Source organism: Belonocnema kinseyi, chromosome 3 (genome assembly GCF_010883055.1).
Source record: "Belonocnema kinseyi isolate 2016_QV_RU_SX_M_011 chromosome 3, B_treatae_v1, whole genome shotgun sequence".
Lineage (NCBI taxonomy): Eukaryota > Metazoa > Arthropoda > Insecta > Hymenoptera > Cynipidae > Belonocnema > Belonocnema kinseyi.
In genome coordinates, this window is record NC_046659.1 from 151,940,896 (window position 1) to 151,967,989 (window position 27,094).

At 27.3% G+C, this 27,094-nt stretch overlaps 1 protein-coding gene across 1 annotated transcript in view; it reads right to left on the reverse strand.

Annotated features, from left to right (window-relative positions):
- LOC117170066 (dipeptidase 1-like) overlaps positions 1–27,094 on the reverse strand; it is a 78,476-nt gene that overhangs the window by 41,930 nt on the left and 9,452 nt on the right. Inside the window, exon 4 of the mRNA XM_033356587.1 lies at positions 12,087–12,156. Coding sequence (XP_033212478.1) covers positions 12,087–12,156 — 70 coding nt within the window. The remainder of the gene's footprint in view (positions 1–12,086; positions 12,157–27,094) is intronic.

The following is a 27,094-nucleotide window of genomic DNA, read 5'->3' on the forward strand; positions in this document are numbered from 1 at the left end:
AATAGTTGTAAAAATTTGTTTAGTGTTAATGGAGAGTCGTCGCTTACATTCGTCTTTACAGCTATCTGTATACGACAACATCGAAGATGACGTGAAAGTAGTCATTAAAAACTTTCGCCACACAGACACACTTATTGCATATACAGTGAAATCTTTTATAAAACCACTGTTAAAAATGTTTGAAATTCTACAATACTTATACAAGACTTCGACACTACAAGCGTAATGCAAAATTGCAAACACGGTATTGGAATTACGAAATTGCAATATCAGTATTGTAAGTGTTGTAAATCGTGAAATCATCGTCCAGCATTCTAATACATGTATTAGAGCGTTTGTAAGACGAAAATTGTGCTCAAGGAAATTATGGAATTAATGGAATTCAAGGATTTATGAAGTTCACAGAAGTCACAGAATTGGCAGAATTCATGAAATTCAAGAAACTCACGAAACTTATGGAATTCACGGAATTTATAGAATTCAAGGGATTCAAGAAATAAATGGAAAGCAAGGAATTCAAGAAATTCAGAAAAATCAGGCAATTCAAGGAATTCATAGAATTAAGGGAAATCAAGAAATGTATGGCATTAATGAAATTCACGGAATGAAATTAATTCAAGATATTCAAGGAATTCAAAAATCCACGGAATTCATCAAATTTACGGAATTTACGGTATACGCTTAATGAATAGAAGTCACGGAATTCACAAACGCAATATTCAAGAAAATCACGGAATTTTGTGAATTCACGGGATTCAAGGAATTCACAGGATTGACTGTAATTATAGAATTTACGGAATTCAAGCAAGTCACGGAATTCATATAACACCGGGAATAAACGGAATTCATGCATTTCGCGGAATTCACGGAACTCAAGAAATTGACTAAATTCATAGAGACAAAAAAATTCTCGGAATTCATTTAACACCCGAAATTCACGGAATTCGTGTACTACCCGGGTTTCATGAAATTCATGTCATTCCTAGAATTCAAGAAATTTAAAGAATTCACGGAATTAATAGAGTTCAAAGAATTCGCAGGATTGACTGTAATCACGGAATTTACGGAATTCAAGGAAGTCACGGAATTCATGTGACACCCGTAATTCACGGAATTCATGCAATTTAGAGAATCCCAGGTATTCGCGGAATAATTGAAATTCAAGAAAATCGTGGAACTCCATGAATCCCATATATTTTGCGAATTCTGCGATTTAATTGAATCTTATTAACTCATTGAATTTGATTAATTCATTATATTTCGTGAATTCCATGAATTAAACTATTTAATTGAATCTCGTAAGTTAGTGATATTATGTGAATTTCTTGAATTCTGTGAAGTTTATGAATTCCTTGGAATCCATGAATTCCATGTACTCCATGAATTCCATGAATTCCGTGCATTTCTTGATGTCCGAAAATTCTTTTTATTCCGTGAATTACTTCACTTCATAAATTGCATGAATTTCGTGAATTCCATGAATTCTATGAAGGTCGTGAATTCCTTGTATTCCTGCATTGCGTGAATTCCTCAAATTATGTAAATTCTTAGAATTCCGTTAATTACATGAATTCTATTAATTCCGTAAATACCATGAATTCCGTGAATTCCATGAATTCCATGAAATCCATGAATTCCGGGCGTTATATGAATTTAGTGAATTCCTTTAATTCAGTAAACTCTGTGAATTCCACGAATTCTTCTAGTTCCCTGAATTCCTTGAATTCCATTAATACGCGTGCTTATAATGTAACGCGTTACGCATCACGTTTTAAAATTCCAATACATATAAGGTAGCACACTAATGCCAGAATTTGGAAACTACAACATTTTGTATTGCAGTGGAAGTTTCCAACAGAAATTTTAAACAGTGACGCCATAAGCATTTAAAATGTTTAGATCGCGAACCTATATTCTAGATACCAAAACGTGATTTTCAAAAATTAATTTTTTCTTAAACAAAATGAATTTTGCTGTTTCGCTTGCGGGATATTAGTTGAATATAAAAAATGTTGAAGAAAATACAAAAAAATCAATTTCGATATAAATATCAGTTAATAGATTTGGACCGCTGACCCTTCAATTGTTCCTAATCATATTACTTGATAGTGTCCGAAAAATTAACAACGATTGAGAGTTTCCATCGTTCGTAATCATTTCCAATCTTTGTCAATCATTCCCGATCGGGTTTAGGAAAACCGACCGTTTTATTTAAAAATGATAATTTAATTTTCAGAGTAATACATTTGGAACATTATAGATCATTCAAAGAAATTAAATAAACTTTTTAATAATTTCTGCAAGCTAAGTGTGCTGGCGCACCCACATATTCGACCACAAAATATTATCAGAATTAATTTTTGTAAAAATAAATAATTTTCAACAAAATTTTGTTGAAAAATTTGTATATAGAGCATTATGGATAAACACGGATATTTTTCATTTCCTTCGTACAGAAAAATGTATAAAGCAAATGAAAAATGTAAAACAAAAACAAATCGATTCTTAACAGTGTACTTCAACTTTGAACGAAAATCAGCTAAACTGATTTTGCTACCAACAAATATTTGAAATGTAATTAAAAAATGCAGTGAAATTGAACCAAAAAGGCAAATTTTCAGTGCAATAGTTGCATTTTAAAATTCATGAATTTCTTTTAAAAAGGTGGTCCTTTTCGGTAGAAAATGAATGTTCTTGGTTGCGTTGAGAATTCGACTATTTTTAGTTACACTTTAATAGTTTTGTAAGGTTCAACTGTTTTAGGTGGAAAATTCATTTGTGGTGGTAGCAAAACCTGTCATTCAGCAAAAAACTTCAATTTTTTGTTAAAAATTTAAGTACTTTATTAAAAGGTAGTCCTTTTTGTCAAAACATTAACTTTTTTGTTGAACATTCTTCAATTTAGGCAGAAATATCGTCCTTTCGGATTGATGTTAATTTTTTAAAATTAGAATGTTTTCTAAAAATTATATTATTTAGCAGAAGATTCAATAATTTGTCTAAAAATTTCACTATTTTGTTAACAATTTAATTGCTCCGTAAAAAATTCAACTATTTTTTCAAAAAGTCATTCTTTGTTCAAAAATGCAATTGCCTTGTTGAAAATTCATCCTTTTGGATATAAAACTCCTTTCTTATTGTAGAAAACTCTATTTTATATTGAAATAAATAAAATTGTAAGTCTAATCTGACATTGCTTCATTCCATTTATAAAAGATTCTGTGAATAATGTTATAAGATAAAATTTAGAGAATTTTGATAGTGAAATTTTGGTGGCCATTTTATTGTGGCTATTTAAATGCGATTTATATCAGCAGCAAAAAATAATAAATGTAAAAAATGTCAATTAATCGGTGTTAAAGTTGAAGAATCAGGGGGAAGATGAGAAGGTTCGAAATATTTTCAAATCTAGCTTCGTGATTTTTCACCGCGATACAAAAAAAATCACCAAAAAGCGTTTTTTCACCATAAAATTAAGTTTCGGACATGTATAAGGAAATTTGCATCTGACATTTTCTTATTTTTACTATATTTACAATATTTACTATGTTTCGTGAGGAGTTTCTTTTCTCAAGAAAATCTAGACACACACTGTTAAAATTTTTTGTGATTTTACAAATCATCACAATACAAAATGTAATGTGAAATTACAATTTTGGTATTGTGAAGTGAAATTGCAATACAGGTATTGTGAATTGAAAGCTTCGCGTGCCCGCCGCTGGAAGCAGCGCCATATTATATTTATCAGCTGTAAGTATGCTTTTTATTTTGTGGAATATCGAAGTACAATAATTTACTCAAAAGTGAGGCAAAATGTAAGCTTATATATGTTTATATCAAATCTAAGGTTTTCGTACACTACAGACTCCCTTCAGAAACACAATAAAAAATTTAAATTTAGGGAAATATGTTTTTCATGCGAAAGCAAGAACAGAAGTTTGTATTTTCGTAGTAAATTTTAGAATGTTTTTTTGTGTACTGGGAAATAATATAACCTGCATCAGATACTCAAAGTGTGAAAACAATCGATATTTTTCATCAAAAATACTGTCAAAATCTCGAACATAACCTACAAAAACACATGTATTCTTTTCGCGAGCTCTGTGTATTCGTGTAGGTTATGTTAGTGATTTGGACAGCATTTTGCATACAAATTATCGATTTTTCTCAAACTTTAAGTTTCTGCTGCAGATTATATTATGTTACGGCATAAAAATAAAAACCAAGACATTCTAAAAGTTACCACGTAAATAATAAGTTTTTTTTTTTGCTTTCAAATAAAAAACGTATTTCCCTGAATTCCAATTTTTCATTCTATTTATTAAGGAAGTCTATATTGTGCGAAAACCGTGTGAATGATAAGTTTATTCAAATTTTTAAATTTCTATAAAATATACTTTGAAATTTAAAATTGTTTAAATCAAATCAACATATGAATATAATTATGGATAAAATACTTAACATAAAATCTCTAAACGATATTGTCGATTTCGATTGTCATAATACTCGATTTCATTGCTATATGCGTGCGACACGAGGCGTCAGTGGGTTAGACAGCATTGGAAAATATCAAAAAATTGTCATGATCGCTCGTTCTTTGATAGCTACACGCGTGCGACAGAGCAAAAATATATTTGGACAGAGGCACCCTTGAATTAGACAGTAATGGAATGTTAGGCGTGTTTTCTTGAAGTTAATGATCCCAACGGAGCTGCCTTGATCTGCGCTTGCTTGGATTTTAGTGACGTTCATTGGCTACGGTGCGCGTCTGTACTTTATTTTTAAATACGTACGCGAATTAGACCCAATGAGCAACTCACAGTTCAAGCATGCGCAAGTATTCTTGGATCACTGTTGGGAATAATAATAAAAAAAAATAGTCGATAATAATAAATTTTCAACAAATTATTTGAAATTTATTAAAATAGATGAATTTGATAATACATAGTTAAAGTTTCAAACAAAGAGATGAATTTTTAACCAAGAAGATTAATTTTATATCAAAAAATCTGCCCGCTCCGCCGATAAAATCTTATCGCGCACTGGGCGCGCGGCTCGCAAATTTGAGCGCGCTTAAGACGCGCGACGGATGAATCTCGCGCTTCGCGCTCCGATCTTTATTCTTAGTATTTGAAATGATTTAATAAAACTTTATCAAAAAGATCCTTTTATATTCCAGTATTTATGGGCGTCTTCATATTATAAATTGTCTACTTGAGTATAGATTATGATTCTCGAAGCTCTGTAGGCTTTGAAATACACATTCTGAAATACACATTCTTTGAAATACACGCGCTGCGCTCTCGATTTTCAACAGACATTTATAAACAGGTTTTGTTGAATCTTTTTTTCTCTCGTAACTTTCGTCAATTTTCCACACATTTTTATTTTATTTTAATACTATAAATATCTGTACGTAGAATTTTTAAATTCAGAAAAACAGTGGTCTCAAAAATTTTCAAAATGCACTCACTTTTTGAATTGTTATAAAAAATGGTTGGTTAACGAACTTGTTCTTTATTTTAGGACCTGAAAAGAATGTGCCAAAGATGGATTTGATCCGTTTATTTTTTCGAGGGTTATCGTGTTTACGGACGGACGGCCGGACGGACAGACAGACGCCATCGTAAAAACCTAATTTTCGGATTCAGGGGGTCTCAAAACGTGGAGATCCGTTAAAAGACTGTGATGTCAAATTTCCGACAATTCTAATACTTTGTCAATCATAAATGATGAGAATGTAAAAAGACGATGTTTGAAACAAATAACTGAATTTTCAACACAAAAATAACAATTTTTTTCAAAATTTCAATGTTTCACCGAAAGTCGGATAGTTAAATTTTCATTTAAAGAATTTAATTTTCAACAAAAAAAAGGAATGTGTGACTTAATAGTTTTGTTCTTAATTACAAAAATCAAGGTTCAACAAAGAAGATCAATTTCCTACCAAAAACACGAATTTTCATCGAAATATATACATTTTCAAACAAATCGTTGAATTTTAACTAAAAAAGATCAATTTTTAATTTCAAATATCAATTCTCCACAAGAAATAATATAATCCAATTTTATTTTACATAAATTAATTTTTAACTATCTACGAAGGAAAAAAAAATTGAACCCTTAATGAAGAAGATGAATTTTCAACCGCGAAGATTAATTTCCTACCTTAAAAAGACGGTTTTGAAAAATTGAATTTTTAACAACAAAAAATAAATTTTTTTTTAAAATATAATTTTTCTATCAAAAATGGTATAATGGACTTTTTTCTTAAATTAATAAAATTTGCACCAAAGATGGAATTTTTAACAAAATAATAGAATTCTTGAAAAAAGATGAAATTTCAATTAAGAAGTTTATTTTTCTACCAAAATAACAAATTTTTAACAAAATCCTGAATTTTTAAATAATGTATCAAAACAGATAAATTTGTCTCCAAATAGTTCAATCTTTAACGAAAAAAGATCCATTTTAAACCAAAAGGATTAATTTTCTACCAAAACAGAAAAATTAAAAAATTTAATTATGAAGTAAAAAAGGTCAATTTTAATTTTAAGATATTAAATTTAAACCAAAAATAGTAAAATCGAAATTTCTTTTATAGAAATTGGTTTTTGACAAACTTAAAAGCAATTTTTTTGTAATAACTGAATCCCTAATGAAAAATATTAAATTTTCAATCAAGAATGTTACTTTTCTACAAAAAATTTCGAATTTTCTACAAAATCTAGAAAGTTTCAAACAAATATATGATTTTTATCTAAAAAATATCATTTTTCAATTAAAAATAATATAAGTAGATTTTACCATTATAGAAATTAATTTTAAAAAAATATAAATTCGAAGAAAATACTTGAATCTTCAAGGTTCGTTTTAAACCGAAACAGATGAAGCTTAAATTATTAACTTAAAATTCAACGAAAAATAGGTTAGTTCAGTTTTTAGTTCAAAAAATAATTTTCAACTCAAGGAAGTATAATTAAACAAATAAATGAGTTCTCTACCAAAACAGATTGTAATTAAAAATTTTAATAAATTTTTAACAAAAAATGGAAAGTCAAATTTTCATTCAATAAATTGATTTTGAAAAAAAAATTGTCAGAAAAATTGTTGAATCCCAAATCAGCAAGATGAATGTTCAAACAAAAAGATTAAATTTCTTCTAAAAAAGACGGATTTTTAACAAAAGCCCTCAATGTTTCAACAATTAGTTTGATTTTTAACTAAAAAGATCACACTTTAATTAAAAAAATAAATTTTCTACCAAAAATGTCATCGTTGAATCCGAAAAAAAAGAATTTTCAAAAAAATATTAATTCTTTTAACCAAAGAGATGAATTATTAAGTAAAATTATGAATTTTTAAACTAGAAAGACGAATTTTCAACAAATAAAGAATTTTCAGTTAAGAAATTAAAAAATTTGTCCCAATTCTTAAACTTTTGACTATTTTTCTATAAAACAGTTATCGGAATAATTAAACAATTATTACTAAAATTTGTATGACATTAATTATCTTCAGCGTGAGTTACAAAATTGTAATAAATGCTGTTCATCAATATTAGGTGTAAATGAATTTTTGATAAAAAAAAGCTCATTTGGAATAAAATAGTTCAATTTCATTTTCTACCAAAAAATTTAAAATTCGTTGAAATCCTATTATAAAAGATTAATTACAGTTTCAGATACAGAACTCATCCCTTGGTGCTTTCTATTATTTTATACTAATATTTTGTAACATTCATTAAATATTTATAACATAGAAAAGATAGGTTTTTTATTAATTCTTTTTCATAAAAATATAAATAGGCGCGCGCAAGATTGCTAGTGTAAATTGAATATGAAAGATTAAATGCTTTCCAAACTTCACCAAAATATTATATTTACACTGTTAAAAATTTATGTTGTCATGTGATAATAAATGTAATGGAAGTTTATTACCAAAACATAATGTAATTTCACAATACATGTAATATAATTTTATAACACATGTATTGTAATTTTACAATACATGTATTGTGATGCAGATTTTTTCGATGTTGTGAAATTACAAAAAATTTCTTGCAACTTCTCAATACTGTATTGTGACGGTACAATTTAATATATTGTAAAATTACAATACGTTTTCTTAATAAGCTTCCATTACATTTATTGTGAAATCACAACAGAAATTTTTAACAGTCCACTGAATAAATGCATGCAAATAGTCAAGTACACTGTTAAAAATAATATTAAATTTAATATACCCATGTGTGTTAAAATTAATATATGAAGTATATGAAATCGCCATTAAGAGCGCGTATATTATTATTTATATAAATTCATGTTAATCACTCACAAGAGAAATAATATAATTTCATTTTTCACAAATTTAAAATAAGTTTAGCTGTAATTTTCGATTCTAAATAATAAAACATGATACATTCTTCATGTTAAAAAAAAATAGATTACAAGTCGAAAAGTTCAATAAAGCAAATAAATAACAGACTTAAACTACAATTAATTGTATTTCCCTTAAACTTTGACCATTTAGAGCAAAATTAGGAAAAATTTTACCAGTACATTGCACTTTCTTTATAAATAACAACTGAGTCTACGAATTCTAGATTATTAATTTCATTGAGAAAATTTGACAAGAGTTAAAGAAATGAAAGCAGGTTGAGTTTTCACGCACATTGCTATACTGACCTGTATATTAAATTTAATACACATGTATATTAAATTCACTACACCAATGTATGTTAAATTTCAGTAGCGGTAGTGCATATTTGCTTCACACACATGTATATTAAACCTCATACAAATTTTTCTAACTTTTTAGGAATTTTTATTTCGCAGACCTTTCGAAAAACTGAAGAGGAAATAAAAAAATTGTTTTCAGGTAAGCCTTCCTCATGCTGGAACGAATGTTTGTGCCAAGTGTCGAACGTGTATGTTTTTTGATTGAGGAGAACATTCATTACAAATAATTTTAATATGAACCCTATAGACTCCGGTATTAGCCGCATTTGCGTTAGGAACCGGGAGTTGAAAAAAAATCCACACAAAAAAATTGGTAAAGGGATTCGTTTATTATAAATTGCTTCAGTATATGAGGCTTTTACCATGTCTATGTATGACTAAATTTATGTAAATTAGATTCACATAACTTTAGAAACGTGCACACACCCTCAAAGAGACGCGCATAAAGCGACCGTTTCGATTTTGCAATAACAGTTTGCAAGAACGATACTTTGAAGTAATAGATATAACATATATTTAGAAACTGCGGAAGATTCGGTATATGACTGTGTTATGTACACGCGCTATGAATACTTTTTTTGTCGTATGTCATATCGATCATGTATTGGGAGGAAAGTTTTCGGATTGAGCGTCTGTACGTGACCATACGTGCCTACTCGATGGTTACGGTGCTTCATTTTTTTTTTCAATTTCCGAATGTTCAATAACATCACATGTATTTGGACAGTGTTGTGCATCCTGCAGCAGTCTCTGACGGAATATTTTATTTACGGCTTTGTTTTTGTCATCTCTCGGACTTTACGCAGAGGACACTTTAAAGTTGTGTGAATTGTAAGGTGAACTTAAACGCATTGTTCACTTTCTTAAAGTTAACTTCTAAAGTCAGACTGATTTAAAGTAAAATCTCACTGGTTTAAAGAGCTAGAAATGTCTCACTGATAATCAGTGAGATGTCATTAGTTCAATCAGAAAATTCCGTCACTGATTTATTCAGTAAGGATTCAATGGTTAATCAGTATAATAAGTCATTTGAAAGCCAAGGGAACCTCGAATTTTAAACCTAAGTTATTATATATACTGCTTATTGCGGCCAAACCATAAATATTTCTGACATATACACAGAAATATACAATAAAGTATGAAGTAAAATATACAATACAAATACAATAAAGTTCGCTTTAGCACGAAAAATAAAAAGGATCAAACGGTGAAACGCCTGATTGAGATGACTCTGAGTTCACGTTTTAGCCGCAAGGAGCGCTAGATCACTGGTTCAATTTATCATTTAGCGTCACTGGTATATTCAGTAGGGCTGTTTTAGTTGAGTCGCTTACTGGTTCATCCAGTCAAAGGACGAAAATCACTGATTTGCCAATGACAACTGTTGGTTCGAGCGCTTCGCGATCTACGCTCGAGTATGTAATCTTTTAGTTCATTCAAAAAGTAACATTTTTCTTTTCTTGACTTTTTTTTATATCGTATATCTTTTCCAATAATATGAATATGCGTACAGCAAATTTTGGAATTTAAAAAAAGTGGTCTCAAAAATATTCAAGATGTGCCCACTTTTTGAATTTTTATCCAAAATAGCTGGCTAATGAACTTGATGTTTAGTTCAGGCTACTAAAAGACAGATAGACATACAAACAGACATACAGACATACAGACACATTCTTAAAAATCGTTTTTCGGATTCTGAGCCTCTCAAATCGCGCACATTTGACAAAAACTGAGGGGGTCCAATTTTACACAAATTTGATAACTTCTCTGATGAGAATGTGATAATGATTCAACCTCTAACAATTTCACACGTTCGGTTTAAGAGGCCTTAGTTTTGTCGGTAGTTTGAAATATCTCTTACTGGTAGAAGAAAGATTTCCTTTACATGTGTTAGAGTGCCCAGCATAAATTTGAATTTTCAAATTTTGCAAACCATACCACCTAAAGTTTTTCTCTTTCATAAAAAAATACTATCTTAAGTTTTCTGTTCTTTTTGAAACTTTTTATTAAATATTAAAAGATCCTGTACACTGAGAAACTATTTCTTATTTATTAGGAAATAATTTATAAATTGTATAAAACAAGAAACTTATTTTTTTAATATTTTGCAGAGTGCCCTGTTCCATGTGTCCAAACTAGACACATAATTCTTTTCAAAAATTTTCGGTTCTGAGTCAACATTTTCATTCTTTTGGAAAATTCACTATCCAAAGTCAGAGAGAATTATAATTAGAAATTATAATTATTTTTAACCCCTGCCATGTCAAGATGATAATTTTTTTTCGAAAATTCTCCAATTTCATGCAGATTTACATATAATACCGAAACCTCCTTTTTCCTGAAACAGTCTGTATTTTAAGGATTTTTGTTATAATATAAAAAGAATATTCTCTATAATGTATAAATTAAGAATATTAGATATACCTGGTGGCATAAAAAAACGTGAATTTCGAAAAACACAAAAATACAAATTTTTATAATTTAAGAATGTTTATAGTAATTTGAAAGGTATTTTATGACTAAAATTGAAAAAACTCCATGTTCCTTTGAATTAAAAACATGTCTGCGAAATTTGTGAGAAATTCGGGTGAATTTAAAAGAATTCAGGATTAATGCATAAGAATTTAAAGTGAACTCTATTGAATTGAGTGAAATGGGGGTGAACAGAATTCACGGCAAATTAAACAGAATTGATCTAAAAAGTGAATTAAATAAATTTTGAGTGAATTTACTGAAACATAAGATGAATGAAAAAATTCAAGTGTATTTAAAAAACAAAAAATTTAACAAAGTTCATCAAAGTCCTCAACTTTGGCGAAAAATTATAGATATTCAAGGGAATTCAAAAGAGCTTATTAAAAATAAAAAATAAAATCCAGTGAATCTAGTAGAATAAAGTGAATTTAAAAGAACTTAAATAAATTCCAGAAAGTTCAGAAGAATTGGGGAGAATTCAGGATTAATTGATAATAATACAGAGTGAATCTAAAATAAATCTAAAGGAATTCATAAATTCAAAATTAATTATATACAATTAAATTGAATATAACAACATTGTCAGGATATAAAAATTTACAAAGTAAATTATGAAAATTTAATTTCAAAAAACGATTAATTAAATTGGGTCTATTTGAAGGGAATTTAAAAAATGTAAGATAAATTCCAGAAAATTCCGGGTTAATTCAAAAGAATTCAAAGAAATTTAGTAGGATTCAATGATCACTATAGAAGATTTAAGGGGTAGCATTCACAAATTTTTAAAATTTAAAGTCTTCTTAGGCATCCTAATATGGATGATAAAAATCTAATAATAATAATAAAAATATTATTTTATTTTGTGCTCACCTTTCCAAACTCACTGAGCCCCGGCGCCGTGCCTTCAGTGTTGTTCGTTTCACCCAGCGAACAGACTGCCCTGCCAAGAAAATATTATCTTAGAAAATTATTAATTAAGGATGAAATGTATTGTTTTTTATTGCTCAAGAAACATAGAAATTGAAAAAAAATTCATTTTACTATTATTATGGTTTAATCACGAATTACTAAAAGTAACATAACAGTGGAATTTTCAAACAAAATTAAACTTTGAACATAATAATTGAATATTTTAACAAGTACATAAAATATAATCCACATTGATGGATTTTCAACTAAAAGACAATTTTATAACAAAACAGTTCAATTCTCATCCAAATATATCTATTTTCAAGAGCAAAAATTAATTTCCCATATAAATGGACAAATTATTAACAAAATAGTTCAAATCTCGACGTTCAAAGACAAACGTTTTAGAAAACAGTTGACTTTTATAACGGGAAAGAAGAAGTTTCAACAAGAAAGTTTTTTTTTTTAATATAGAAAAAAAGAATTTTGAATGAAATAGACTAACAGACAACTAAGAAAAATAAGTTTTCAACCAAAAACGGAATTATTAAATTTTAAGTTTGAAAAACAACGAATTTTCATGCTGGTAAATTAAAATAAAAGGACTGATTTTTATCAAAGCAAGTGAATCGTCAATTAAAATAATGAATTTTCGACAAACAAGATTAATTTGCTACCCAAACAGATGAATTTTTTACCAAGTAGTAAAATTTTTTAATTATAAAGAAAAAATTTTCAACCAAAAATTGAATAGCTATATTTTCAGATAAGGAAATTAATGTTTAACAACAAAAACAAGAATTTTTGAAAAAATACTCAAATTTTCAAATTAGTTAATTAATTTTTCCCCAAATAGTTTATTTTTTTATCAATGTGATTAGTTTATTTTGAAATTAAAAATATCAGTTTTCAACAAACGAACAAAATTATTTTTCGGACAAATAATATAATTTTCTATCAAATTGTTGAATTTTCAAGCGAAAAAGACAAATTTCCTACAAAACAGTTGCATTTTTAACCTAAAAAAGTAAATGTCCAAACAAGAAGGTCCATAGTTTGTCCAACTAAAAAATTTAAAATAAATACACGAATATTTGATCAAATAATTGAATTTTAGATTGAAAGGGAAAAATTTTGACCAAAATTGGAATATCTACATTTTTGAATAAAACAAAAGAATTTTTTACAAAAAAAAGTTCACAAAAATATTCAAATTTTTATATAAAATGTTTAATTTTTGACTAAATAACCTGATTTTCTACCAAAGTCGTATAATTTTCGAACAAAAATGATAATTCTGAATAAGAAAGTTATTTTCAAAAACAATATTTTAATTTTTTACCGAATTGTTTAATTTTCAAGCTAAAAAGATGAATTTTCAACAAAATACCGAATTTTTAACAAGAAATGTTAATTTAAGACCAAATAGTTTAATTTTTAATTAAAATCATGAATCTTCTACTAGCTAGTTGCATTTTTAACCAGAAACGATAAATTTTTAACAAAATGCACGAATTTTTCAATAAAAAACATCAATTTTTAACTATAAATTTAAGTTACTTTTTCAGTGAACAAAATTCTCCATAAAAAGTACCATTCTTAGCACAATGGTTTAACTTTTATTCAAATTTATTAATTATGAGATAAAGCGATATCATACCAAAATGAATTTTCAAGAAAATAATTCTACATTCAACCAAAGAATTGAATTCTCAACTACAAAAAAAAAATGGATTTTTTTAAACTAGGATTTGTATTTCCTTATTGGGTTCTAATAATTCAGTTGAAATAAAACCAGAAAAAGGTAAAATTTTTTGGAAACAAGGAAAAAACAAGGATACCCCAAAATAAAATTTTTTTATTTTTTTCTACAATTTTCAAATTAAAATTTATCTGTGACAAAAATGCCTTCCCTTCACTTTGCTGGGAATCGAACCAAAGGTCCACCGATGGCCGGTCAAGTGTTCTTACCACTAAGCTGTTGGCGAGATTCAAAGGAGGATCTTTTTCCACAAATATGCTAAACAGCAAGGTGTTCCGTATATCAGTCATAAGATATAAGAAATCAGTTTTATTCTCGGGGAAGGTAAGAATTTATGAGATTTCTTAAATCTTATCTCTGAAATATGGAAAACTTTGCCGTTTGGCATATCTGTGAAAAAAGAATCTCCTTTCGATCTCTCTAGTAGCTTAGTGGTAAGAGCAACTGCCGGCAATCGGTAGACCCATGGTTCGATTCCTAGCGGAGTTTGGGGATTTTTTACAGAAAAAATTTAATTATTTTGTGCTTTTGCCATATAAGTACAGTTTATTAATCATATTTTTTATATACATTATATCAGTCTTCGTAAATAAAAAAAAAAGTTTAAGGAATTTAATAAAAAAGTATTGTCACGCAAGTATTAAATAGTTTTAACTCATGATTTATTGTTGGATTGACGGTTATATAAAATCACAATTATATTTTGAATTTAAAAATAGCAGGGTGGTGAGATTCAGTGTCACATGAAATTTGTAATGATGAGTGGGGTTAAAAAAGGGAGGGGCGAGTTAAAAATCACTAAAAATTGCGTCACGTTATATGTGGCTCCTAAAGTGATTTTAAAACGTTTACTTTCACGCAATATAAGCGACTTAGATATTATTTTCCTAGAGACTTTCTTGGCATGAGAAAAATATCATTTCTCTAAACTCAGTATTCCTTAACATCGGGTTGGCAAGTAATGCGTCTCAGTTTCTGAGAGAGCCCCGCAGGCAAATTCAATACAGCTTCTTACGGATATACTTTTCTAGCTTGTTATATTATTTTCATCCTTTACTTATTTCATTTTCATTCGATTCCTTGAATATCGATGTCAAAGGTCACCAATTTAATTGTGCTACGTAGATATTGTGAAAAATGCATATTACGATATTCCCCGGTGATTTATCACTTAAGAGGAATTTCGCCCAGTCCTTTCTAGTCTGTCTTATGCATTGATTCTATTTTTTATTAAAAATCAGTTGTTTTTTTTAAATTGGGATTCCTTAAAATATTTTAACAATTTTGTAAACCCAAGATATCTTTAAAATCATTTAGATATTTGAAATCTTCGAATCTTTGTAAAATTTCTGAAAATATTTGTAAATTGGTTGGAATCTTTCAAAATTTGTGTTAACTCTTTGAAAACTCGAAAATCCTCGAGATTTTTTAAATCTTTGTAAAACTTCTGAAAATATTTTGGAATTGGTTGAAATATTTTACAGCATTTAAAATCCTTTTTAAATCTGAAAATTTTTGCGGAATCTTTCAAAATTCTTGTAAAATCTCTGAAATTATTGAAGTCTTTAAAAACATTGAGATCTTTGAAATCTTAGAAATCTTTATGACATCTTTTGGAATCAAAATTTTTTTTAAATCTTTGAAATTCCTGAAACATTAAAAATATTTGAGTTATATGAAATTTTTGTGAAATATTGATATTTTTGTAGAATTTTCGAATCTTTTAAGATTTTTGTAAAATCTTAAAAATGAATGAAATCTCTAAAATCCTTAAGATCTTTAAAACTCTCGAAATATTCGTAAAATCTTTGTGAATTGATTACAATCTTTTTAAGTATTTCAATTATCTTAAAAATTTTTTAATCTTTGTCTAATCATCTTCAATTTTTCAAAATTCTATATAAAATCTTTGAAATGATTAAAATCTTTAAAATCCACGAGATCTTTGACATCTTCAAAATCTTTGCAAAATTTTGAGAAATCTTTGTCAATTGGTAGGAATCGTTTGAAGTATTTAAAATTTTTGTAACGTCTTTTGGAATAATAATATTTTCTTAATCTTTGAAAACCTTGAAATATTTAAAATCGTTGATTTATTTGAAATCTTCGTAAAAAAATTGTTAAATGTTTGTGAAATCTTTCAATTTTTGTAAAATATTTTTTAGAAATACAAGATTTTGTAAAATATTTAAAAATATTGAACTCCAAAAAAATAATTCAGATTTTTAAAATCTTAGAAATCTCCGTAAAATCTTTGTGAATTAGTGGAAATCTTTGAAAGAATGTAAAATACTATTTGTGAAATCTTTCAAAATCTTTGAGATCTTTGCAATCTTCAAAATCTGCGAAAAATCTGTCGAAATCTTTGTGGATTGGTTTAAATCTTTTTAATTATTTAAAATCTTTGTGAAATCTAGAATTTTGTATAAAGCTTTAATGACATCTTTTAGAATCTTTCAGCATCTTTGAAATTCTTCAAACCCTTAAAATCCTTGCGATTTTAAAGTCGTCCAAATCTTCGTAAAGATTTGTGAATTGTTTAAAATTTGTTATAAAATTTAAAATCCTTGTAAAATATGAAAATTTCTGTAAAGTGATTTGATGCAACAAATCAACCCTTTCTTCGACCGTTGATATTTATTGATTTAAAATGGTAGATTTTAAATTATTTATGTCTTACGGTCCAATCGTAAATCAAAAATGAATTATGAGTCAAAAAAAAAAAAAAAACACATTTTCTTCGAAACACAGACATTTATTTTATAGAAAAACTCCTTTTAATCCTCCTTACGTTTCGGTACACATGCGTACTTTTTTCGAGGTTCTTAACTTGAGTTGATGATGGTTCAAAATAGTCAAACAAATTAAATTTCTGTAAAAAAAAACAAAACATTTAAATCAATTGTTTAAAAAAATTAATTAAAATTAAGTCATTCAGAAGTCTCAAAAATACTGAGACTTCAATCGATTAGACTACATTTTTAAAAATATAGTGAGAGAAAACCAAATTAGCGTAGGTTAGGTCGGACGAATAGAAATTCAATTACGATTGGACCGTAAGACATAAATCATTTGAAATCTGCGATTTGAAATCAATGAAAATTTCTGTGAAATCTTTGTGAATTCTTTAATAATTTTCGAAAATTTGTGAAAAATGTTTGAAATTATTGAAATCTTTACAATCATTAAGATCTTTGAAATCTTTTAAATTGTTGTATTTTTTTCTAAATCTTTGTGAATTGGTTTAAATGTTTTAATTTATTTAAAACCTTTGTTAAATTTTGAAATTACTGTGATATATTTTTGAAAATTTCAAAAATTTTGTAAAATATTTGAAATTATTAAAATCTGTGAAATTTTTGAGATCTTTGAAATCTTCAAAATCTCAGTAAAATCTTTGTGAATTGGTTGAAACCTTTTAAATTATTTGAAATCTTGAAATTTCTATACAGTATTTATGAAATTATTTAGAATCTTTCAAAATCTTTAAAATTATTAAAATATCTGACATCCTTCAGATTTTTAAAATCTTTAAAATCTTCATAAAATTTTAAAAAATATTTGTGAACTGCTTGAAATTTTTTGCATTATTTAAAATTCTTGTGAAATCTTAAAAATTCTGTGAAATCTTTGTGAAATCTTCTGGAATGTTTCAAAATTTTTGAAATATCCTCTAAATTATTAAGATTTTTTAAATCCGTAAGATCTTTGAAATTTTCGAAATCTTTGTGAATTGGTTGAAATCTTTTAAAGTATTAAAAATTGTTATAATCGACGAAACTTAATATTTTAACTCTAGAAATAAAAATTAATATTCATGCATAGGCAATCCAACCACCGTTCCATTTTTTTTTCTAAAATTATAATTTGCGACGAAAATACTAAGATTACCTATGGAATAATTTAAATATTTCCTAAAATCTAATTATTTATTGTTAAGAGAATCAAAAGCTTGTTTAAACTGTAAAATTTTTTTTTTAAACACCGACTTTCAATACAAGCCCCCATGGCCCATAGTAACCTAACACTGTTCAAAAGTTATTAAACTATTCTGAAACATGATAATTTTTTAATAAAAATTTCAATGTTTAACAAAAACAAATAATATAAGCCGAGTTTCAAGCTTGCTAATTTTATTATTTTTAGCAAAAATACTAAGTATTTGATTTTTGTTAAAAGAAAATAATTGCTGGTGATTCAAAGAATATCTCTAAAGTTGTAGTCAATTGTCGATTTTCTTTGAAATCTACTATTTTTAATTAAAAATAACAATAATTTCCTAAGAAAAACATAAGCGTAAAAGAAATTTGTCCAGAATTGTAAATCTATTTTGAAGTCTAATCAACCAATATCAGTTTAAAAATGATGACATAAATAAAAGTTGTTCAAAAATTGTAAATCTGCCTAGAAACATAATATTTTTCAAACAAAAATACCAGTAATTTCCAAAGAAAAACGTGAGCATAACGAAAAAATATTCAGAATGATAAATCTTATTCCGAGCCAGAATGATTTTTTTTTCAAATAATCGATTTTCGATAAAAAATAATATGATCTGGAACTGTTAAAAATTCGCTAATCAAAGGGGGTAAATTAGGACATTTGTGGTAAATTCAAACACCCCATAATTGCCTAAATTGAAAGAACCAGAAGTTAGCTAATGATATACATTTGAAAATTGTACCTTGAATTAAAAATGCACTATTAGTCCGAGCGAAAAAGTAAAAGCAGCTACGAAATTGTCTCGGCAATATCCTTAAATACATTTTTTCATTTTTCAAAAAATTAATTATTTAAACAATTATAATGCTTGTAACTTTTGGGAATTTCTTTAACAATTGTGGAGAACAATTAAAAGTTACTAACTGAAACATAACATACCCTGAAGTAATATAAATGAAAAAATAATTAACAATGCCCAAAAACCTATTTTAAACATTTTTTACCCCTTCCACCCTCACACCTTTATGATATCCCATGGAGCATACACATTTCATTAGTGTGCCTTTATCATAAATAAAACTTAAAGTCGTATCGATAAATTAAAAGTACCTTTGGATTTATCTCGGCAATATCTTCAGGTGGTTTTTCATTTTTCAAAAAATCAATCATTTAAACCAATATATTGTTCATAATTTTTAAGAATTTAGTTTATCAATTATGAAAAACAATTAGAAATTATTAAATGAAACATAAAATACTTTTGAGAACCATAAATGAAAAAAATTCATCAATGAAAAAAGTTATTTTTAACATTTTTCTCACCTCCTACACGCTCACACCTTCATGATATCCATTAGACATTAGAGCATACACATTTCATTAGTGTGCCTCTATTATAAATACAAATTGAAGTCTTATCGAAAAACTAAACATAACTTTGCATTTATCTCGGCAATATCTCAAAGTTTTGTTTCATTTTTCAAAAAATTAATTATTTAAACAATTATATTCTTCATAATTTTTAGGAATTTACTTAACAATTATAGAAAACAATTAAAAGTTACTAACTAAAACATAACTTATCTTAAAGTAGCATAAATTGAAAAAAATTAAAAATGCTAAAAATGTAGTTAAAACATTGTTTTACCCCCTCCACTCTCACACCTTTATGACATCCCAGTGGAGCATACACATTTCATTATTGTGCCTTTGTTATAAATAAAACTTAAAGTCGTATCGAAAAACTAAAGATACCTCTGCATTCATCTCAGTCATATCTTCAGATGTTTTTTTTTCATTTTTCCAAAAATTAATTATTTAAACAATTATATTGTTTATAACTTTAAAGAATTTCTTTAACAATTATGGGAACCAATTAAAAGCTACTAACTCAAACATAACATACCTTGAAGTACTATAAATAAACATTTTTTTTAAGAATGTTAAAGAGTTATTTTAAGCATTGTTTGACCCCCTCCACGCTCACACTATTATGATATCCCAATGGAACATACACATTTCATTATTATGCCTTTATTATAAATAAAACTTGAAGTCGTATTGAAAAACTAAAGATACCTCTGTATTCATCTCGGCAATATCTCCAGGTGTCTTTTTAATTAAAAAAAAAAAATATATTTAAACCATAAAATTGTTGACAATTTTTAGAAATTTACTTAAAAATTATGGAAAACAATTTAAAGTTACTAACTGAAATATAACATACTTAAAGTAGCATAAAAAAAATGTTTAAACAATAGGTGTAAAAACAAAGTTTTAACCAATTTGTTTGCTTTGTTTAAAATCCACCATTGTTAAATAGAGTCTTAAAAATTATAAACAATGTAATAGTTTAAATAATTACTTTTTTGAAAAATGGGGAAAAACAACTAGAAATATTTCGGTAAGAAATCTCTGTATTTCCTTAAAATTATATATGGCTAAGACGACTCCGGGGCTGTTTTTACGTTTTCGCTAGGACTATTACTGCATTTTTAATTCAAGGTACAATTTTTAAATGTATATACATAGCTAACTTCTGGGTCGTTAAAATTACAGGATAAATTATTATAAATTGTTCCGACAATCTGGAATTTTTCAAAAAAGGAAAGAAATAGCCTTAACTGGTTTCAGATTCTGCTAAACATCGCCCACCTTAAGTAATTTAAACTACCAATTTTAGAATGTCACAATTCACGCCAGATGTTTAAACTACTTAAGTTGGGTGATTTGAAACAGAATCTAGAACTAGTTAGGGCTGGCTCATTTCTTTTCCCTGAAAAATCCAATATTCTTAGAAGAATATAGAATAATTTATCCTATCTATCTAGAAAATTGAGGGTTGTTCGAATTGACCCCACATGTTCGAAATCACCCTTATCTCATATTTAATCCTGATCATTGTAATCAAATGACTCTCACTATGCTCTAAATCACTTTAAGCCAACTTCAAGATCAAACTAATACCCCACTGTTTTCCGAGTAGGGAGTGGGAACAAAAAATCTGTTTTTGAAAAATAAGGAGCACCTTGATAGATACTTATCGTGGAAGGGAAGCACAGAAAATTCAATCGCTGGAGCAATCTCGGCCCCAGGACCTAGGGGATGAAGCCTGGAGCGGCGTTATCGATATTGTTCCAATAAAAGCTCCGGCTTGTAAGTCGCTATGCTAACCGTAGGGGATTGACCCTGACTTTTATGACGTCACTACCGTCTGGGTTGTAGAATAAACCTACATCCTAGAACTAGAAGTAGAAACAATCTCGATATACAAAAAAAAATCCACCCTTGTTTACAACTGCGCCATGTCTGGGCGTCTAGGGACGCGTAACCTCGGCGAGAATTGAAAACCGCAAGAAACTGACAGGAGTTAGTAGTTACACTACCTGCATACCTTGTACTGCCCATTCCAGTCTGGCAGGGAATTCAATTGAGAGGAGGCTGCATTGCACTTCTTGTGATACCGGGGGGAGTTGCAGGAGTTTCTGGAGTTGATGAGGGTTGAGGGGGAAGAAAAAGAATTTTTTGGCTACTTTAATTGAAGCCGTTAGTCAAAAAGGGGTGTATCCCAATATTGTCCTGAGTAAACTTGCGATTATATGAATTTTGCAGAGTTTGTACCTATTTACTTTATATCTGTAATTTTCATTTTCTTTTTAAATTGAACCAATCAGAAATTATAAGATATTCAACAGGTTGGTACAGCGTTTATGAGGTAGAGCTAACATAGGCAGGAATGAACTTTATGAGTGGAAAAATGTAGATTAAAGTGGTCAAAAGCTTTTTCCTCGAATTTGTATACATGTCGTGCCAAAATTTGTCCGAATTAACGTAAAAATGAATAAATAAAAAAAAAATTGTATTTGGTGGTTCTTCAGACTTAATAACATACAATTAGAAATGTATTTCCCAAAGGATAAACAAGATTTTTGTAAATTGGATCAAAAGTCGTCATTATTTATGAATCGAGTTTAAACTCAACATTTATCTTCAGAATTAGCTATAGAATATAAATGAATAATTATTTTTTCAATATCACTCCCATGAATTTTATACATTTAGAAAAAAATGTCCTTAAACCAAAAAATCTGTTTTCTTGAACACACACGACAAATGCAAATTTGAGTGAAACAGAAAAATATTGGCTTATTTAACATAATATTGGAATAGCTCACTAATTTTTTTTGTTGAATCAGCCAAATACATTTTCTACCAAAATATTTGATTAAAACAACCAAATATTAATTGATGTAACCAAATATTTTGTTTTCAGATAATAATTAAAATTTGGTTAAAGCAAAGAATTTTTTGATTTCACCAAATAGTTGTCTGAGTGTAGGGTTAAAAAAGAATCTGAAAGACAAAATTTGAGTTTTGCGAGTTTTTGGCTCTTATTATCATTTTTAGTGCTTTTTTAGATACAAACATTTTCTAAAACATAAATTACCACTTTCCGTTAGTAACTAAATGTTTACATAAATTGAGTAAACATTTTATTATAGTTCTTAGAAATTTACTCTTAGAATAGAGTTAGAAAGTCGCTTCTTTTCAAAAATTTTAAACTTATTTGCAATTTGTAGCTAAATTGAGGTATTAGTAAAATAAATTTGACAGAAATAATTGTTTTAACACTATGTTATTAATAATAATATTCTCTAAGAATGATGCGAGAAAGTGGCAGTTCTTTCTAAAATTGTCCACTTTTCAATTATAATAAGCTAATAATTAATCCAAGTTAACAAACATGATTGTTTAAAATTTTATTATCAGTTTTAGTAATATTCTCTTTAAAATATGCAAGATTTCACAGTATAGTAATAATTATTAAAGTTTAACAAAAAATGTCTAAAACAAATTGTAGTCGTTTATAATTATCTTCTCCTACAGTAATGTTAGAGAGTTGCGTTATTTTAATTTTCCACTTTTCGTCAACTTTTTATTTAGAGTGATGTAATAATTAATTCAAGTTAACAAAAACACCTGTTAAACAAATTGTTTCTGTTCATAATTATTTTCTTCTATAATAATGCTAGATAGTTGTCGTTTTTTCCTGAAATTTAACGCTATTGTTGAACTTTTTACTTAAAGCTAGGGAATTACTAACTCAACTTAACAAACATAATTTTTCAAACAACTTTGTATTATTTATAATAATCTTATCTTTATGATGCTATAAATTTCAGGTTTTTTTTATTTCAAATTTTTCTCAACTTTTCACAAGAGAAAGGTAATTATTAATGTAATTTAACAAGAACAATAGTCGAAACAAATTTTATTTTGTTTAAAATTAACTTTTTTTGTATAAGAGCAAGACAGATTCGGTTTGTTTTGAAATTTGTATCTCTTTGTCCGTTTTTAACTTATTGTGAATAAAATTAATGCAATTCGACAAACATGAGGTTTTAAACAATTTATTATTGTTTACAAATATCTTGAATTAGAGTAATGCTAAAAAGTTAGCGGTTTCTCTAATTTTTTGAGGTTTTTATTGAGTTTCCAGTTAGAAAGAAATAATAAATATAAGTATTAATTTAATTAAAAATCCTTTCAGTTAGCACTTCAAGAGTCAAGAAAAATTCAAACTGATCCATATAGAAAATTTAAAGGATATTTAAAATATTTCTTTTACTTCAGAAAAATATATTAAGCAAAAGGATTTAAAACAGAAATAATGATATTGTTTATTTATTACTTGTTTATAACTAAAAAGCCAAAACAAACGGAAAAATATCAGAAAAACCCAAAAAATTCTAGCAATTATAACAGGAAAGTTAATTATAAACAATAGTGAAATGTTCAAATAATTATGTTTGTGTACTTGCATTAATTATTACCTCATGAAGTGAGAAGTTGGCGAAAAGTGGAAAATTTCAGAAAAAACAGTAGCTATCTCCCCTTGTTGTAGGAGAAGATAGTTATAAGTAATCATTTGTTTATACAATTATTTTTGATGAATTGCATTAATTTGTACCTAGCACTAAATATAAAATAAATAAAAAGTTGAATATTTAAAAAAAAACGGCAAGTTTTTATCATCATTTGAAGAGAATTTTGGCAAAAATTATGAAAAATTTTGAAAACAGTTATGTTTTCCAACTTACTTTAAAATAAGTTAAAAAATTGGCAAGAAATTTGACTTTTAAAATTAGCGCAAAAAACTCGCAAAATCAAATTTTTCACTTATGGAGATTGCTGGGTACCCTGTAAAACAGACTCATCGGGTAGTATAATAGATTTTTAAAAAAGTTAATTCCTCAATTATTTATTCAAAATTGCACCACACTATTTCGTTACCATTTTTAAAATTTTATGGTACCATTGACAATATTTTAAATTTCTTAATGAGCGCCAGGCCTGAAATATTCAAAATCTACAGAAAAAAAATTCTGAACCATCATTAATGTCAACGTCATTGATTATACGCACAATTGAGCGATATTTTTAATTCATGTGTAGAATTATATTTTCGGAATATTAAAAATTTCTCTTTTATAAAAAAATCATAAAAAGCTGTAGTTCTAATAATTTAAACAATCTATTGAGCCATATAATTATTTTATAGCTATCAATAATGGTACTAGTGGTTCATTTTTATGCTCTTATAAAATTCAATATGCATATCGAAGTACTTTTATATTAAATTATTTTTCGCTACCATTTTAATCATGGGCTATTCGGTAAAATGATTGGACAACCCCAATGGTTAACCACCACATTTTAATATGCTTATATAAGAGAATATTTATAAATAAAACTACTAATCAATACTGCACAAGGAAGCGAAAAGTAAATAATATTGAGGATGGGAGTGTCCGCTTGTTGAACATGCTTATTTTTTAAATAATTTTGATAGATTTAACTAGAAAATGTTTTTATTTTAATTGAATTTGGTAAATAAAAGTACACAATAGTAGCATTATAAACTTTGAATTATGTCTTTATATCGATAAATGATTGGTTTATTTTTTCCATCGTGAATAAAGCGGAAACACAATAATTCGCCTTTATATCTGAAAAGTCAATAACAAATATCTTTGCAAAAAAGCGTTCAAAGCTTTTTAAACTTTGTATATGCTAAGTATATAATTGTTTGTTTGTTTTCTTTACAGTGAATGGAAATGATGTCAAAAACAGTTTTTGACCGCGGCCAATCAATATATAATTTAGAGGCTAATAATGAAAAAAATTGACTTTTGAAGTAAACGGGTTTTCAAATAATGCTTTGATTCAATCAAAAACAACTACATAACTGCAAGCAACTATCCAAAAAAGATGTTTAGTAGCAACGCAAATATTAACAAATTTTTTGAATTTGTTATAAACAAATAAGTGAATGAAAATAGTTTTGTGGGGATTGGCGGTGATTCATCACTTGATTCACACTAAATTTGAACAATTTTCAGACAAAAAGAGTTTTTAAGTTAAATAAATAAAAGTTTATTTAAAATTTGTTATTTTTAAAGCAGTTTTTATAAAGAAATATCCATATCAGGTATTTTTGCTGAAATAAATAAAATTTCTAAATTTTAAGAACATTTCGATGACAGTAAAAAATTTATGATTGTAAAAAAAAATTGCTTATACCAATTTTTATCATTTTATGAACTTATAAATAAAATACCGTTGTTTTGACGGAATTAACAGCTAGTTATTTCGCAATGATTTTTTGCTATGAATCGATAACATCTGATAATTTTTCAACCAAACTTATTTAAAAAATTCATTATTTGGCTATTATTCAGCATTTAAAATTGTTTTTTTTGTGTAATCAAGTTGTAATAACACATTTGTTAACTTTTATAATATTTCGATAAGGATCCACTTTCTTAATTTTTATTAACAATTTAATTAACGTTGTCATGCACGGTATATAATATAAGATTTTTACAAGTATTTTACAGGTAGGGGTACTATTATAAATTAAACCAATTCTAAGGAAAACACGTTGTTTACTACATTGTTGACCATCTTGTTAATAAAAATAAACATACTGAATCGTTATCGAACTCTTAAAAAAAGTTTAATAATGTGTTATTAACAGTTGATTATACAAAAAAAAACAAGTTTAGATGCTGAAAAAAAGCCAAATAATGCATTTGTTAATTAATTTTGGTAAAACAATGATCAAATGTTATAGTTTCATACAAAAGAAAATAATTGGTAAATAACTGGCTGTTAATTCCGAGAAAAATGCGGGATTTTATTTATAATTACATGAAACGATTCAAATTTATTTAAAAAATGGTTGCGTAAAATGATAAATTGTTTACTGTCATCAAAATTTTATTTAAAATATGTAAGTTATTTATTTCCAGGTAATTGCATAGAACAAATCAAGTAGGTCCGTCCAAAAATTGCCAAATAGTGCTTTTGTTAGTTAAGGTAGTTTAAACAATTATTAACTTTTATTTGGTGACCAAATATAATATAATAATTTAAAATAAAAATGATATATTAACTTTAATAATTCAACTAAAAAAACATTCTTCTTTATGAATTATTCAAATTTAGCGCGAATCAAGTTACGAATCGCTGCCAATCTTCACGAGACCGTTTTCAGTCATTTATTTGTTTATAACACACTCAATAAATTTTTTAATTTTTGCATTGCTATTGGACATCTTTTTTGGATAGTTGTTTTCAAATTTCTAGGTATTGTTGATTGAATCGAAGCATTTTTTTAAACTGGCCTACTTCAAAAGTCAATTTTTGTTTAAATTTTTAATAAACAAAAAAATTTTAAATCTGTCACGAAATTTCGATTAAAATATTTTTATTTTTCATTTGAGAAAAAAGTTAAAATCGCATAATAATTGTGTCCAGAGAAACTATTTTTTCACGGAAGTTTTTTCCCCACTGTGTGGCGTAGCCAATAATGTTGTTTTTTGACATTATTTTTAATTTATTTATACACCATTTTTCTAGTACTTTCAAAGCCTAACTTACTATAATCATTTTAATTTTTTTGAATTTATTATCCATATCTGTAATTTAGAATTTCTTCTGACGTGCGTATTGTTTTTCTAAATTGTTAAATTGAAAAAATGCCTTCGGGGCCAACCATTTTATTAATAATTACCCTACCTACGACCGCTTCAGGCGCACTGTGTTTCATTTCCGGAGTGCGACATTTTTACTGCTATAGTAAAATTCTTGAGATTCCTTCGACTCAAAGTGCACATTTGCGGTTCATATATTTCATATATTCACGTGTATTTGCGGCCACTTATAAACAAATTATCCAATTTTTTTAGGGGGGGGGGGG